Source organism: Verticillium dahliae, genomic scaffold (assembly GCF_000150675.1).
Source record: "Verticillium dahliae VdLs.17 supercont1.12 genomic scaffold, whole genome shotgun sequence".
NCBI lineage: Eukaryota > Fungi > Ascomycota > Sordariomycetes > Glomerellales > Plectosphaerellaceae > Verticillium > Verticillium dahliae.
Window position 1 is genome coordinate 926,403 of NW_009276943.1, and position 12,065 is coordinate 938,467.

Genomic DNA, 12,065 nt, shown 5'->3' on the forward strand with positions numbered 1-12,065 from the left:
CGCCGTCGGCGTCGACCGAGAGCTACGGCGACGACGAGAAGATCGAAGCCGTCGCCGGCGGCGCAGCTGTTTGCGCAGATCCGCGCCAACGACTACGCGGCCAGCCTGTCGTTCCTGTCGAAGCACCCGGAGATCCTGACGGAGCGGGAGACGGACGGCCTGCTCGTCATGGCCTTTGACGCGGCGCTCGAGCGCAAGGACGACTGGAGCCGGCAGTGCGTGCACCAGGCGCTGCTGCTGCAGTACTGCCGGGCGCTCGGCAAGGACGGCGTCGCCATGTTCTTCAAGCGCATCACGACAAAGGGCCACCAGGCGCAGGAGGTCTTCTACAAGGACGTCACCGACACGTACGCGCGCATCCGCACGCGGGCGCGCGAGATTGTGGCCGAGCGGGCCAAGGAGCCGGCCGAGGGCGTCGAGCAGATCCAGCTGCACGCCGTCGAGCCAGGCACGGAGATCAAGATTCGCATCCCGCCGGCCGACAGTGAGGAGGTCGAGGTCAAGGAGGCGTGCCTGATCTTTGAGAGCTTCAGCGACGAGTTCCGCAAGGCCCTCGAGACGGGCAGCCTCGACAAGGTGAACCACGTGCTGGGGAACATGACGGTGGAAGCGGCCGAGGACGTCGTGGCCAAGCTCGGCGATGTGAGTTTGCCCTGTCGGGCTCTATGGTCATGGAGTCCATTTTTACTAACTTGACGCGCAAAACAGGCCGGCATCCTCAGTCTCGAGGAGCGGATTATCGATGCTACGACAGAGGAAGGCCGCAAGGCACTGAAGGAGATGGAAGCGGCACAGACGGGCACGGGTGCAGGCTCCGAGTCAGGCTACGCCCCGGATCCGGAATAAAGGGCCACCCACCACAAAGGTGACAGTGACAGTGACAGGGAGGTATCGTGGCATCGTGAGCCTCGTATCCAGCATGCATGCCAGTCCGAGCACGGTGCAGTGCCCAGGCAACCATGACCGCAAGGGAAAGCAAGCTATCAAAAAGCTTCTAAGCGGAATTGCAGATGGTTCTTCTAGAAAGTTGCAAATTGGCAAAAAGGGGAAAATAAATATTCATCACCGAATTGCAGCATGCTTGCCTCCCTTGACACTGCGCAAACTCTATGCCGTAACGTGACCAGTGAACGGGAACCGGGTCGCTCACTCGTGGACAGGTCTGAGCGCCCTGCAGGAGTCTGGATATTTGTCCCAAGCATGAGAATAAAGCTTGTGCTCTGAAGATTTGGGGGGTGGTGCGCATAAGCTTGGCCCAAACGCCAAGCGGGAGCGAGCGTCGATCTTGACTGGCGGGGAGGGATTGATCGTCGGGCAACTGCCGTGCAAAGGGTGGCAGTTAGGTCGAGTGGATGGTACAGGCTGTGGTTGATCAGCTGTCAGAGGATGGAAGGTTTCGCGGTGATGGTGTTTGATGTGCTCCGACCTCGCGCTTTTGCACACGTAGGCCGGCCAGATGATGGGCCAGAACTGACGTGGAGAGGCACTGCCAGGCTGTGTCGGTCGACGAAGCTGTGTCAGTCGACGAAGCTGTGTCAGTCGACGAAGCCTTCCCGTGGATGAAGTAAGCTGACGCTGGTTCAGGCGCGTAAAAATAGCAGCGGCGCCAGTACGAAACGCCTCGTGTGCGGAGCTGAATCACTGGATCGCTGAATCACTGGACCATTGAACCATTAGATCACTGAATCACAGGGCGGTGATAGGGAGGTGCTGGAGGTGCTGGAGGGGCGAAGGCGAGGTCGAGGGGGGAGGGGCAAACACGCCAACCTCCACTCTTTCTGTCCCTCTCAACATCAGGCTCCAGCTTTTTTCACACCACAGATCGTGTCATGCAGTGCACTGCCCACACCTACTATACGCCCAATGCCCACGATACGAGAAGCTGCATACCTATCAGCCTACCTACCACAGAGGGAGACCCGGAGACCACAGACCAGTGGCCAGCGATGTGACGCAGTGAAATGGGGTGCCCTGCCGAATCGGCTGCTTCGGGGCTCCACGGCAACCGAATCGTGCAGCAAGAGGACAACCCCTGGACGACCGATCTCTGATCGCCAGTTTCGAGAATACGAGTGATGGGTGTTTCCCCTTTGCTATTTCATCATGATCGACGACTTGTCTGCGGGTCAGCCTCTCGATATTCAGGGAAAGAAAACGCTCAACACTGCGGTTCATCGTGATGGGCAAGATGGGACAGCAGCATCAGGTCCCAAGGCGTGTTCTCGATGGATGATGGACGGGTGCTTGATCATCCTGTCGACCGACATCGAGGGCACGTCGTCAGTCGGCATGCGTTTTCTGGTCGCGCGTTGTTTCACCCCTTGGACCCTCTTTGCTCGTTGCACAACCTCGAGGAGGCGCAGCTCTCGGGCAGTTTCTGGCGACAGGCGCCTCCCTGAGGCCGAGGCCCTTTGCCCTGCGAAGATCCTGAGGTACCTTACCTACCTACCTAGGTACGTACGCACCTAGGTACCGACACAGCACTGCACCGACCAAAGATACTCAGCATCCGCCTACACACACACTTGGCCCAGACAAAGGTTGCGCGGCCTAGTGGGGCTGCTGCGGACGGAAAAGACGCTAGGGGTTGTGGCCACTGAAGATCCACCCGTCAACTCGGCCTGTCAAGACGACGCACTCAAGGCACTCAGGCACTGAAGGCCGCTGAAGGCCCTTATGCGTCAAAGGGTCTGAAGAGGCCCCCCCCCTGTCGCTCTCCGAGGCTGGGGCGATGTGGTTACGATCCCAGGATTCTGGATCGACGCACCTGGCAAGCTTTCACGTCCCTTTAAAGAAGCCCTGCATCCTTTGTTCCTACGCTGTGTTTCCGCTTTGGGCTTTATTTCTTTCTCACAGCATACCGAGCTTTCCATCGTTTTGTACCTTTGAGTTCGCTCTTTTTTCTTCGCTGCCCGTCTTCGACTTGCTCGTCAGACACTCACAGACCTACACCACACTGCACGCAGCACGCAGCACGCAGCACGCAGCACGCAGCACACACGCCGCCCAGCATGCTCCCACCCTCGCTCTCCGCCTTGCTGACCACGGCTGTCGTGGCCTGGTCTGCCTCGATAGCCTCGGCCCTTCCTCAAGCTGGCACGGCCGGAACCTCGACGTCTTCAGCAGCCGCCGCCGCCACTTCCGCATCTTCTTCGTCGACAGCTTGCAACAACTCGCCATCGCTGTGCAACAGGGCGTACAACAATGTCACTCACATGGGTGCGCACAACGCCGCCTTCCTTCGCGATGAGACCACGGGCTTCTCCGTCTCCGGCAACCAGTTTTTCAACGCTACCGTCGCCCTCGACTCGGGCCTGCGTCTTCTCCAGTCTCAGGTTCACTTTCAGAACAACACGCTCCGCCTCTGCCATTCCAGCTGCAGTCTCCTGGATGCCGGTCTTCTCGAGGACTGGCTGCGGCCCATCAAAACCTGGATGGATGCCCACCCCAACGAAGTCGTCACCCTGATTCTCGTCAACTCGGACGACAGGGACGCCGCTACCTATGCCTCGGCCTTTGAAGCCTCCGGCATCTCGTCTCTCGCCTACGCTCCCGAGACGCCCGGCGCCACCTCCACCTGGCCCACGTTGCAGTCTCTCATCGACGCCAACACGCGCCTCGTCACCTTTGTCACCAACATGGACGCCTCCACCCAGCACCCCTACCTCCTGCCCGAGTTCACCTACGTCTTCGAGACGGCCTTCCAGGTCACAGCCCCCACGGGCTTCAACTGCTCTCTCGACCGCCCGACGACCATTTCCTCGGCCGCGGCCGCCATGGGCTCCGGCCTCTTGCCGCTGATGAACCACTTTATGTATGAGGCCGTGTCCAGCAGCATCCTAATCCCCGCCGAGGGCCTCATCGACTCCACCAACAGTCCCAGCACGAGCGGCGTCTCCGGCGCACTCGGCGCCCACGCGCAGACGTGCCGCAGCGACTGGGGCGTCGCGCCCACCTTTGTCCTCGTCGACTTTTATGACAAGGGCCCCGCGCTCCAGACGGCCGATCAGCTGAACGGCGTCTCGAACCCCGTCGGCCGTGGCGACATACCCGCCTCCACGAAGAGCGCGGCCAGGCCCACCGTCCCGCCGAGGATGGGCATGGAGACGGTAGCTCTGGTGACGTTCATGGCAGCCGCCGTCTTTCTTTTCTGATGATTTATTATGTTGTTCATTCACGGGTTGGTTCTGGTCTGATCTTGGCATGATCATAGCGATGGCGTTCTGGGCTGGGCGGTTCATCTCAACGCGATAGTTGGCACTTGATGACTTTTACATACTGCGGGCATGGTGCATATAGGTGGATAGATGTTGAGCCATTTCGGCAATATGGACAAATTGGGCAATATGTACAAGCAGCTGCATGATTTCGTCTCTCAGTGTGAAGTCATGGCGTGTCTGTGGAAGTATTCGTATTCTTCTGTAGATAACCTGGCTGATGCCAAGTACGTCGACACTGGCGATGGCGAATGCGTTCCAGAATCTTGCAGCGATCAAGTACCCAGGAAGCGGAGCAAAAAGCATCCAACAAGCGTGAATGGTTTAGTGGTAAAATTCTCCGTTGCCATCGGGGAGCCCTGGGTTCGATTCCCAGTTCACGCATCGCATTAGTCTTTTGCCATTTGCATCTCGGTATCAAATGATGGCCATACTTTTTGCTCGAATGCAGTTGCTAGCTGAGTCTACGGGTGTCAGAGTCGAGGTGGTGCCTGTGAGGGCAGCTTTTTCATGGACCTCTGCACTGGTATCCGGTGTAGCATTTCTAGTACGTGATGTGATAATTCAAGCCTCCAACAAGAACTATGAAGAAGAACCGGCATTAATCAGGCGCTGGGTTCTGGTTCACATGTTGCCCAACTTGGCCAGCCATACATCACAATCCTCAAATCACCCATGTGGCCACTGTACAGCAGTCCTTTGCACAATGTTATACATTTAGTAGGTATGATACAGACGCCCACGTGCTCTCCCCCGTCTACCTGTCAGCCAGCATGTTCCGCACGCTGTGGTAGTACTTGTCGTCGACGCTGGCCTTCAGCTCCTCGGCCGTCAGCCACTTGAACTCGGTGTAGCCAAAGGGGTTGCCCGCGAGGTTGGCCTGGCCGGCCATGATGCGGGCCTTGAGGAAGAAGGTCTTCTCGCCGCGCTTCTGCAGCGAGCCGTCCTCGCCGAGCACCGGGCGGACGACGTGGTGGGCGACGGGCACGCGGCCCACCATCCACGTGTTCATGTCGAGGCCGGCCGTCTTGTCCATGACCCTCTTGGCCGTCTGCAGCACGTTAGTCTTGTATCTCATGCAGGGTGCCTTCCATGGCCTATCCGCAGAGGGAAGGCAAGGAGAATAAAGGGGGACCTACCTCGTGCAGGGTGCTCATCCGTAGCCACAGCCGCCGCGGGAAACGCCCAGCGGCCATCCGCGCCCTTGACGACGAGGTACAGCGTCCTGTCGAGGGCGCGGTCGAGCCGCGCGACGTCGCCGGCGGGTCCGCCTCGGTGACGCGGCTCCTGGGCGCCTCGGGCGGCGACGGGCTCGTCGACGGGGATGATCTCGGCGTCGTCGCTGACGCCATCGTGCGGTCCCCGGACAACCCTCGTCGTAGACGGCGGCGCGCGACCTCAGCGGGTCGCCGGCCGCGAGCTCGTCGTCCCCAGGCACGCGCCCGACCTGCCGTGGTACACGCCGAGCTCCTTGGCCACGGTGCCCTCGCGGTCGCGCACCTTGAGGTTCCAGTCGATGAGCGCCGGCGTGTCGGGCTTGAAGTAGACGGACGTGACGAAGGGCATGCTGAGCCGCTCGTTGAGGCGCTTCTGGTAGAAGTAAAAGGCCGACTCGAAGGGCGTCTCCTCAGCCGTCAGCAGCGGCGCCCGCGTCAGGATGATGCCGCCCTGGATGCGGTAGTGGGACTTGCCATGCTGCTGCTGCTGCTGCTGGGGTGTCGCTGGCTCAGAGGGAGTCGGTGTCGTCGTCGGGGGGAGGTCGATGGGCGTCGTTGCCGTCGAGGCGGCGGCGGCGGCGCCCGAGTAGGCTCGCCACGACTTCGGCGCTCGGATCTGGAGGCCTGTCGTGGCGCATTGTCGGCACAGTCTCGGGGACGATGCTGCCGAACAAAGTTAGGAATAGGGTCAACCGAGGAGGGGAGGGTGTTCCTGTCGGCTGGACGAGGAAGAGGCCAGGAGGAACAGGAGAGTCACATACTCCGCAGAAGGCCGCGAATGGCGAGAGCGCCCCTACTTGAAGCTGCCATTGTGATGTGCGGGTGGAGGGGGGGGGGAGGGAGAAAAAAACAGGTGTGTGATGCTCCCCTTTTCCAATACTGATGGCACCACTTCACCTCGAGGCAGTCAAGATTGAACTTTTTTGGCGTAGCAGCTCCCAAAGCCAGAGCCCAGCTTTCGGAACACGGTACGTATCGCGCCGGGGGGGCCTCTGCCAGACCCAGAACCGGCTTACCTAACCACCGGCTCAACCACGGGCAACCATTCAGCCTCAGGCATGCACCGAAACCCACAAGGCGGGAGAGGGTCCCTACCCATATCTCGTCTCCAGCCCCTCTCCCTCCTTCTCTTTTCCCTTTCTCTTCTTTTTTTTTTTTCCTTCAAGGCACCATTTACCTTATCGTCAAGACCTGTTCCACCTCCAGAACGTCCTGATCATTTACGAGTGCCGAGAACGAACAACGCAGTCTTTTTTTCGCTAGCGGTACCTGCCGTTATTTACGTCTACCGGGTTGCTGTTAGATAGATACTGCTAACATACCATTTCCCTGTCTCGTGATTTCCGCCGTGCGGTCTGTGGGACCGCCCCCCTCGGCTGCTTTTTTTTTTTTTTTTGGTCGACAGCTGGCTCAAATGCTCCATCGATGCCTGTATTTTTATCTCATCGATTCCCTTCGCTGCCCGTCTTCGCGAACAGCATGAGGAGTGTGATGCCGCGCAACTCAGGGCCTGTTTGTGGGCCAATCTGCTAAACCCTCATGAACGCACAGACAAGACTCATCGCGGGCCATGGTCCTCAGACGTTGCACCTGTGCACAAGAAGCATGGCAAATTTCGGGTAACAGTCGATTTATCTATCGTTGAGTATCACATACGACTCGGACGGTCACCGAGGCCCACCACGGAGCCGCGAATGCAAAGCCTTGAGTCCTCGCCGACCATGTCGGATGATACAAACAAAACCAAGCCAAAGCATTTACGCCGTTCCACCAGTTTCCTTTCAAATCTCGAGGCCCGTTGGGGCCCGCGTCGCCCAGGGTATCTAAATGCCGCCTGCACTGCCTAATGACCGAAAACGCCTATCATATCGTTCGTCTCAAATGATCCATTCGCTCTGTGGAAGATGCCACCCAAGTCCGAACAAGTCTATCCAGCTGAGCTCGTCCAATGCACCCTCGCCGACCGTTCATGCCGGAATGGCTTGCTGAAGAGCAGCCACGGCCCGCGTCACTTCTTCCTTGGCGCGAGCCTCCCACTGCGCCTTGTCTTCGGCCATGGCGGGGTCACGGAGTCCATCATAGAGCTTGCGCGAGACGTCACGGTTGATGTTGCTGTACTGCTCGGCGGTAATCTTTCGGTCTTCAATGTCCCAGTGGGGCTTCAGCGCAGACTTGACGAATGCGCTTACCCGCTCCTTCTCCTCCCTGCTTAGGTCAGATGCGGGAGAGACGACCTGGGATCGTGGCCGCGTTGGGGAGCGATGCAGCTGGCCCGGTCGCCGGGGCCGAGGCTGGCGAATGTCGGAATGGGTGTGTCGGTGCTGGCGGGCGCGACTTTCAGAGTCGCTCGTGTCGCCAGCTTGGCGATTTGGCGAGTAATTCGCTTTCGGATACACAGGCTCCACATAAGAGCTGAGACTGGATGGCGATGTCGGGCGAGGTAAAGGTGGTGGAGTCAGCGACAGAGCTCGCGGTGAGTTGCGCGACGAAGGCGGTGAGGGCGACGTCGGTGGCGACGACGCGTCCACGCCGTTGTGCGAATTGAAAAAGGAACGGGCGTTCTCCTCATCTGAGGGCGTGCTCATTTCGACCTCTTTCAGCAAGGACGAGAGAAAACTCGGTGCCGTCGTGATGCCACGGGTTGGCACGGATGTGCTCGACGACCCATTGATGGAGAGAGGATGGTCCCGTGCCGCGGAGGCGGCTGAGTTGCTGGGGTCGGTGGGCGAAGTCGCTGAAGGAGGAGCAGGAGCAGGAGCAGGAACAGGGGCAGCAGCCACGGCTGCTGCAGGGCCTGAAGTCCCCGACCCCGATGCCTCACCCTGAATCGGCAATCTGCGAGTGCGAGGACGTTTGAGCTTTCGCTCCGGTTCTTCGGCGGCGGCGGCGGCGGCTTCGCGGGGAGACGTCGACGCAGACCGGGACTTTCGCTTCCGTCTGTTGGGAGTGACAGTGCGGTGGCTGCTGCTGCTGTTGTTGTTCGCAGACTGGCGAGCTCTATCCAGGGCGCCCCACGCGAGACGTTCCTCGGCGGTTTCCTGGACAGGCTGCACGATGTCTAGGCGCTCGCCTATGGCGCGGGGGATGCTTCGGGCAAATGTCTCTCCAGCACCTTGACGGCTGGCGATCTGCAAGCGCTGTTCCCACTCGCGATACTCACGAGACTCCCGCTCACGCTGCTGTTGCGTGCGGCGGAAACCCTCGAGGCTGTCGTCGTCTTCGTAATTGTCAAGGTCGATATCGGTGGCCTCGAAGATACGCCCAGCGATCTGGCCCCAGGCGCCTTGCCACTCGACGGACCGTGCCTGGCGCCTCGCACGCCTCTGGCGTTCTCGTGTGCGCACAAATGGTCGGCGGTGGTTCGTGCTGGGGGCGATCGCCTGCACGTCCGAGTCGGACGTGCTGTCGGAGGCAGCCGCAGGTCTGAATATGTCGACGCACTCGAGGCAGTACCAGGAGCCGGCCGGGACGTGATTCAGACCGACGCAGTGGGTGTGGTAAGCGGCATCGCAGCCATCGCAGAGGAGCAGGATGTCGGGGCGCTCTGCCATGCCACAGATGGGGCATGGCGTCTCTTCTTCTGGCTCCTCTTCCTCTGGGTTTTCTTGCAGCCACTGGCGGAGATCGAAATTCGTGCGTTTGTTTCTTGTCCTCGACGGAGTAGAGGTCGATTTCGGGTCCTAGAGAGAAGCGTGCTGGGTTAGCCAGGCTGCTGTCGAATGGGTGGTGCGCGAGGTGGCGTTGGTACATACCATCTAGCTCAGCTGACAGACTGATTTCATTGAAGGTCGTGCGACAGATGGGGCAGGTGTTGGAGTTCTTTGCCCAGCTCCTGATGCAACGATCATGGACAATGTGGTTGCAGCCCACGAGAGTAGCAATCAGGTGGTTTTCGTCCGACTCGAGCAATTCGGGATCGACTTTGATGGGCGTTGCTGGCTCGACGGCGTGTTCTGACGCTCCAGACGGCTTCGAGGCGGACGCTGTTGCGGAGGGTCCTCCAGCAGCGGGCTGGGTGCTATCACCGCCGGTGGGCGGGGGCTGCAGACTCTCCAGGCATATGATGCACTGGTCCGGATCAGTCATTGTGGCAGATGATGAAGTGCTGCAGCCTTGGTCGATTCATAAAAAAAAAGCGCAAGGTGTTTGAAAAGTGCCAATCGATGGCGTAAGACTTGTTTTCTTCTTCTGCAGTCGAGCGATGCAAGGCTTCGAAGGATGGAAGGGGGGTGGTGGTGGGTGGTTTGATGGTTCGCGTACGGTTGACCGTGGTAGGTAGGCGAAACGACCTGGTCAGTAAGGTTGCCAGGTTCCTTTTTTCAAGCAGCGATGTACGGGTGCAGCGTTGCCGTTAGTCTGGTGCACGCGCTGGAACGAGCGGTAGCTCTGGGGGGGTGGCACTGGCGCGCTGCGCTGCGGTACGGTGCGGTGCAGTGCGGGTAGTGCAGTGCTGCTGGTGCTGGTGCTGTTGCTGGTGCGGGTGGCGTATTCGTGGGTGGGTAGATAGGTAGGTGGGTGGGTAGGTAGAGGCGAGTGCACTGAGATGAGAGAAGGGGGGATGAGGGTGGTCAGGACGAAGTGAGGTAGAAACAGCAAGTCGCAAATGCGAGTGCAAGTTCCAGGTCGATGTCCAGTGTTGGTATAGTACAACGAAAGGGTCGTCTCCGCGTTGAGGGGACGAAAAGGATGGCGATGACGGCGGGCGTTGAAACGGAGAATGATGGAGCTGAACTGGAGACTTGGGGGAGGGGACTTAGGGGACGAGGGGGAAAAGACCAGCGCAAGGTTAGGTTGGTAGGAAATGGGAGGGGGGGAGGAGAGCAGGTGACTGGTTGAATGAATGGGCAAGTTGTCAGCAGTGGTCGATGGATGACGGACGACGGAGGACGGACGACGGGACTAGTTCGAGGCAGTGAGGTATACCAAGTGACAGTGATGAGGTGTGCCTTTGGTATCGTTGGCCCATGCGCTCACGCACGCCTGGGTGTGTCTGTGCTGCAGGTGATGGTGCCTGAGGTGAGGTGTGAGGTGTGCGGCGTGAGGCGCAAGGTAAGCAGTGGGGCGGCTCCGGCGGGTCAGGCGCAGCACACCTGTGTGACGGCGGCACCTGGGCACCTGGACTGGGGAACTCGGCGATGTGAGTCCTTCGGGACGAGGGGCCACGGACGGGCGAGAATTGTCTTGTTTTGTTTTATAAAACAAGATGAAAAGGAAGAGAGGGGAAGAAAAACAGACTCTTCAGAAGCACATGTGGAGGGTCGTGGACTCGAATATTGGCTTGGGCCATAGGGCGGCGACAAACCATGCCACGGCAAGAACTTGAATTATAGGGTGGAGAGAGTTTCAATGGAAAAGTAAGGTAGGTTAATAAGGTAGCTACGTACGTACCTACCTGATGTGCCTTAGGTAAGTAACCAAGGTTTAAACCGACAGGAACCACCGACCAGGTCATCCCCAGACATGCGAGTTACCTGCTTCCTCCAGCAGGTGAGGTGTCCATGAGGAGGCGAGGTGTCGAGTCTGGGCACGAGCAGGACATGGAAAGCCCCCGCTGCCCACTTCACATTGTCCTTGTCCCGCAGGTCCTTATCCTGCCTTCCTGTCTCCGACTGCTTCCTGGCTCCGACTGCATCCCGTCCGCACCCTGCATCCCCCTGTCCTCGTCCTTGTCGCCGATGTGCTCATTGCTGCCCCCATCTTCGTGTCCCATTCTCCATGTTTCCAAGCCCCCCCGCCTCTCCAAAGCGCCAGCCAGCCAAGCCAGCCGCCCAATCACTCACCGCCGTCGATGGATGGGCTCAAAGGCCGTCATCGTGGTTGGCCTGACCCTTCACGACAGCCGGGCCTCTCTTGGCGACTCCTGGCGACTCCTGGCGGCTCCTGGCGACGACCACGTGAGGCCGGCGTCACATCCTGGACGCAATGTGCTGCTGCAGTTGCTGTACTGTCGAAGCGAAGCCATACCTCAGCCCATGCCCCACAGGATAGACTACAGGCCACAGGCTACAGGCTACAGGTGGGCTTCCGTCGTCTTCCCGTTCCTGCCCAGGCGCGGCAGCCTACGGACCGTCGGAGATCGCCCTGCAGACGAACGATACTGCTGGCCACCAGTGTGCGTGCCTCTGTGAATGCCCTCACCGATCGCTGCGTCACGCTGGCGAGGCAACCTCTTGCTTTCGCCTTCTTCATGATTCACTCTGCCAGCCCCGTACCGTTCCGCACACCGGGGCGATCCAACACGCCCCCATGGGCCTTCTTCGCCTCTGCGTTGGTGACATGTGACATAAGGTTCCTGAGAAAGATGGAGTCCCCCTGCCTGACGTGGCCAATCGAGCGAACAAAACAACATGGCGTCGCGCTTCTCTCGCTGTTCTCGACTTTCGTGCGAGGGTCAAGCTGCCTGTCGCTGTCACTGTGCCAGGCCGTGACTCACCTCATAAGCCAGGCAACGAGGCAGCCCACTGTCGCATCAAGGCGGCTGTCGTGCATACAAGACTGTCCAGACACCGGTTGCATTTGGCCTCGAGTGTATCCCACTCTTTTTTTTATCTTCCCAGCTCTTAATTTGCACGCACGCTATGCGAGGCGACGGCTTGCTTGCGACCTCTGTTGGGTGAATTGGGTTTCGCCT

At 59.4% G+C, this 12,065-nt stretch overlaps 5 protein-coding genes and 1 non-coding gene across 6 annotated transcripts in view; 4 read left to right on the top strand and 2 right to left on the bottom strand.

The window, feature by feature from the left end:
• Window positions 1-846, top strand: part of VDAG_06560 (Hsp90 co-chaperone Cdc37) — a gene marked incomplete at both ends in the record, with an annotated part of 1,658 nt that extends 812 nt beyond the window's left edge. Inside the window, 2 exons of the mRNA XM_009658938.1 lie at window positions 49-642; window positions 709-846. Coding sequence (XP_009657233.1) covers window positions 49-642; window positions 709-846 — 732 coding nt within the window. The remainder of the gene's footprint in view (window positions 1-48; window positions 643-708) is intronic.
• A 2,165-nt stretch (window positions 847-3,011) lies between these two features.
• Window positions 3,012-4,154, top strand: VDAG_06561 (uncharacterized protein; the record flags this gene model as incomplete). The annotated part of the gene is made up of 1 exon (XM_009658939.1): window positions 3,012-4,154. The coding sequence occupies one exon, from the start codon at window positions 3,012-3,014 to the stop codon at window positions 4,152-4,154; it is 1,143 nt and encodes a 380-aa protein (XP_009657234.1).
• Window positions 4,155-4,530: 376 nt separating this feature from the next.
• VDAG_20180 lies at window positions 4,531-4,601 on the top strand. The gene has a single exon. It is a non-coding gene; the product is annotated as a tRNA-Gly (tRNA).
• A 373-nt stretch (window positions 4,602-4,974) lies between these two features.
• Window positions 4,975-6,244, bottom strand: VDAG_06562 (50S ribosomal subunit L30; the record flags this gene model as incomplete). Its single annotated transcript, XM_009658940.1, has 4 exons — window positions 4,975-5,268; window positions 5,385-5,589; window positions 5,665-6,097; window positions 6,196-6,244. The coding sequence occupies 4 exons, from the start codon at window positions 6,242-6,244 to the stop codon at window positions 4,975-4,977; spliced, it is 981 nt and encodes a 326-aa protein (XP_009657235.1).
• A 1,157-nt stretch (window positions 6,245-7,401) lies between these two features.
• Window positions 7,402-9,520, bottom strand: VDAG_06563 (uncharacterized protein; the record flags this gene model as incomplete). The annotated part of the gene is made up of 2 exons (XM_009658941.1): window positions 7,402-9,029; window positions 9,187-9,520. 2 exons carry the CDS (start codon window positions 9,518-9,520, stop codon window positions 7,402-7,404), a joined length of 1,962 nt encoding a protein of 653 aa, XP_009657236.1.
• Window positions 9,521-10,775: 1,255 nt separating this feature from the next.
• VDAG_06564 (uncharacterized protein) lies at window positions 10,776-11,695 on the top strand. Its single transcript, XM_009658942.1, has one exon. It carries the CDS (start codon window positions 10,933-10,935, stop codon window positions 11,560-11,562), a length of 630 nt encoding a protein of 209 aa, XP_009657237.1. The 5' UTR covers window positions 10,776-10,932; the 3' UTR covers window positions 11,563-11,695.
• The last annotated feature ends 370 nt before the right edge of the window (window positions 11,696-12,065 follow it).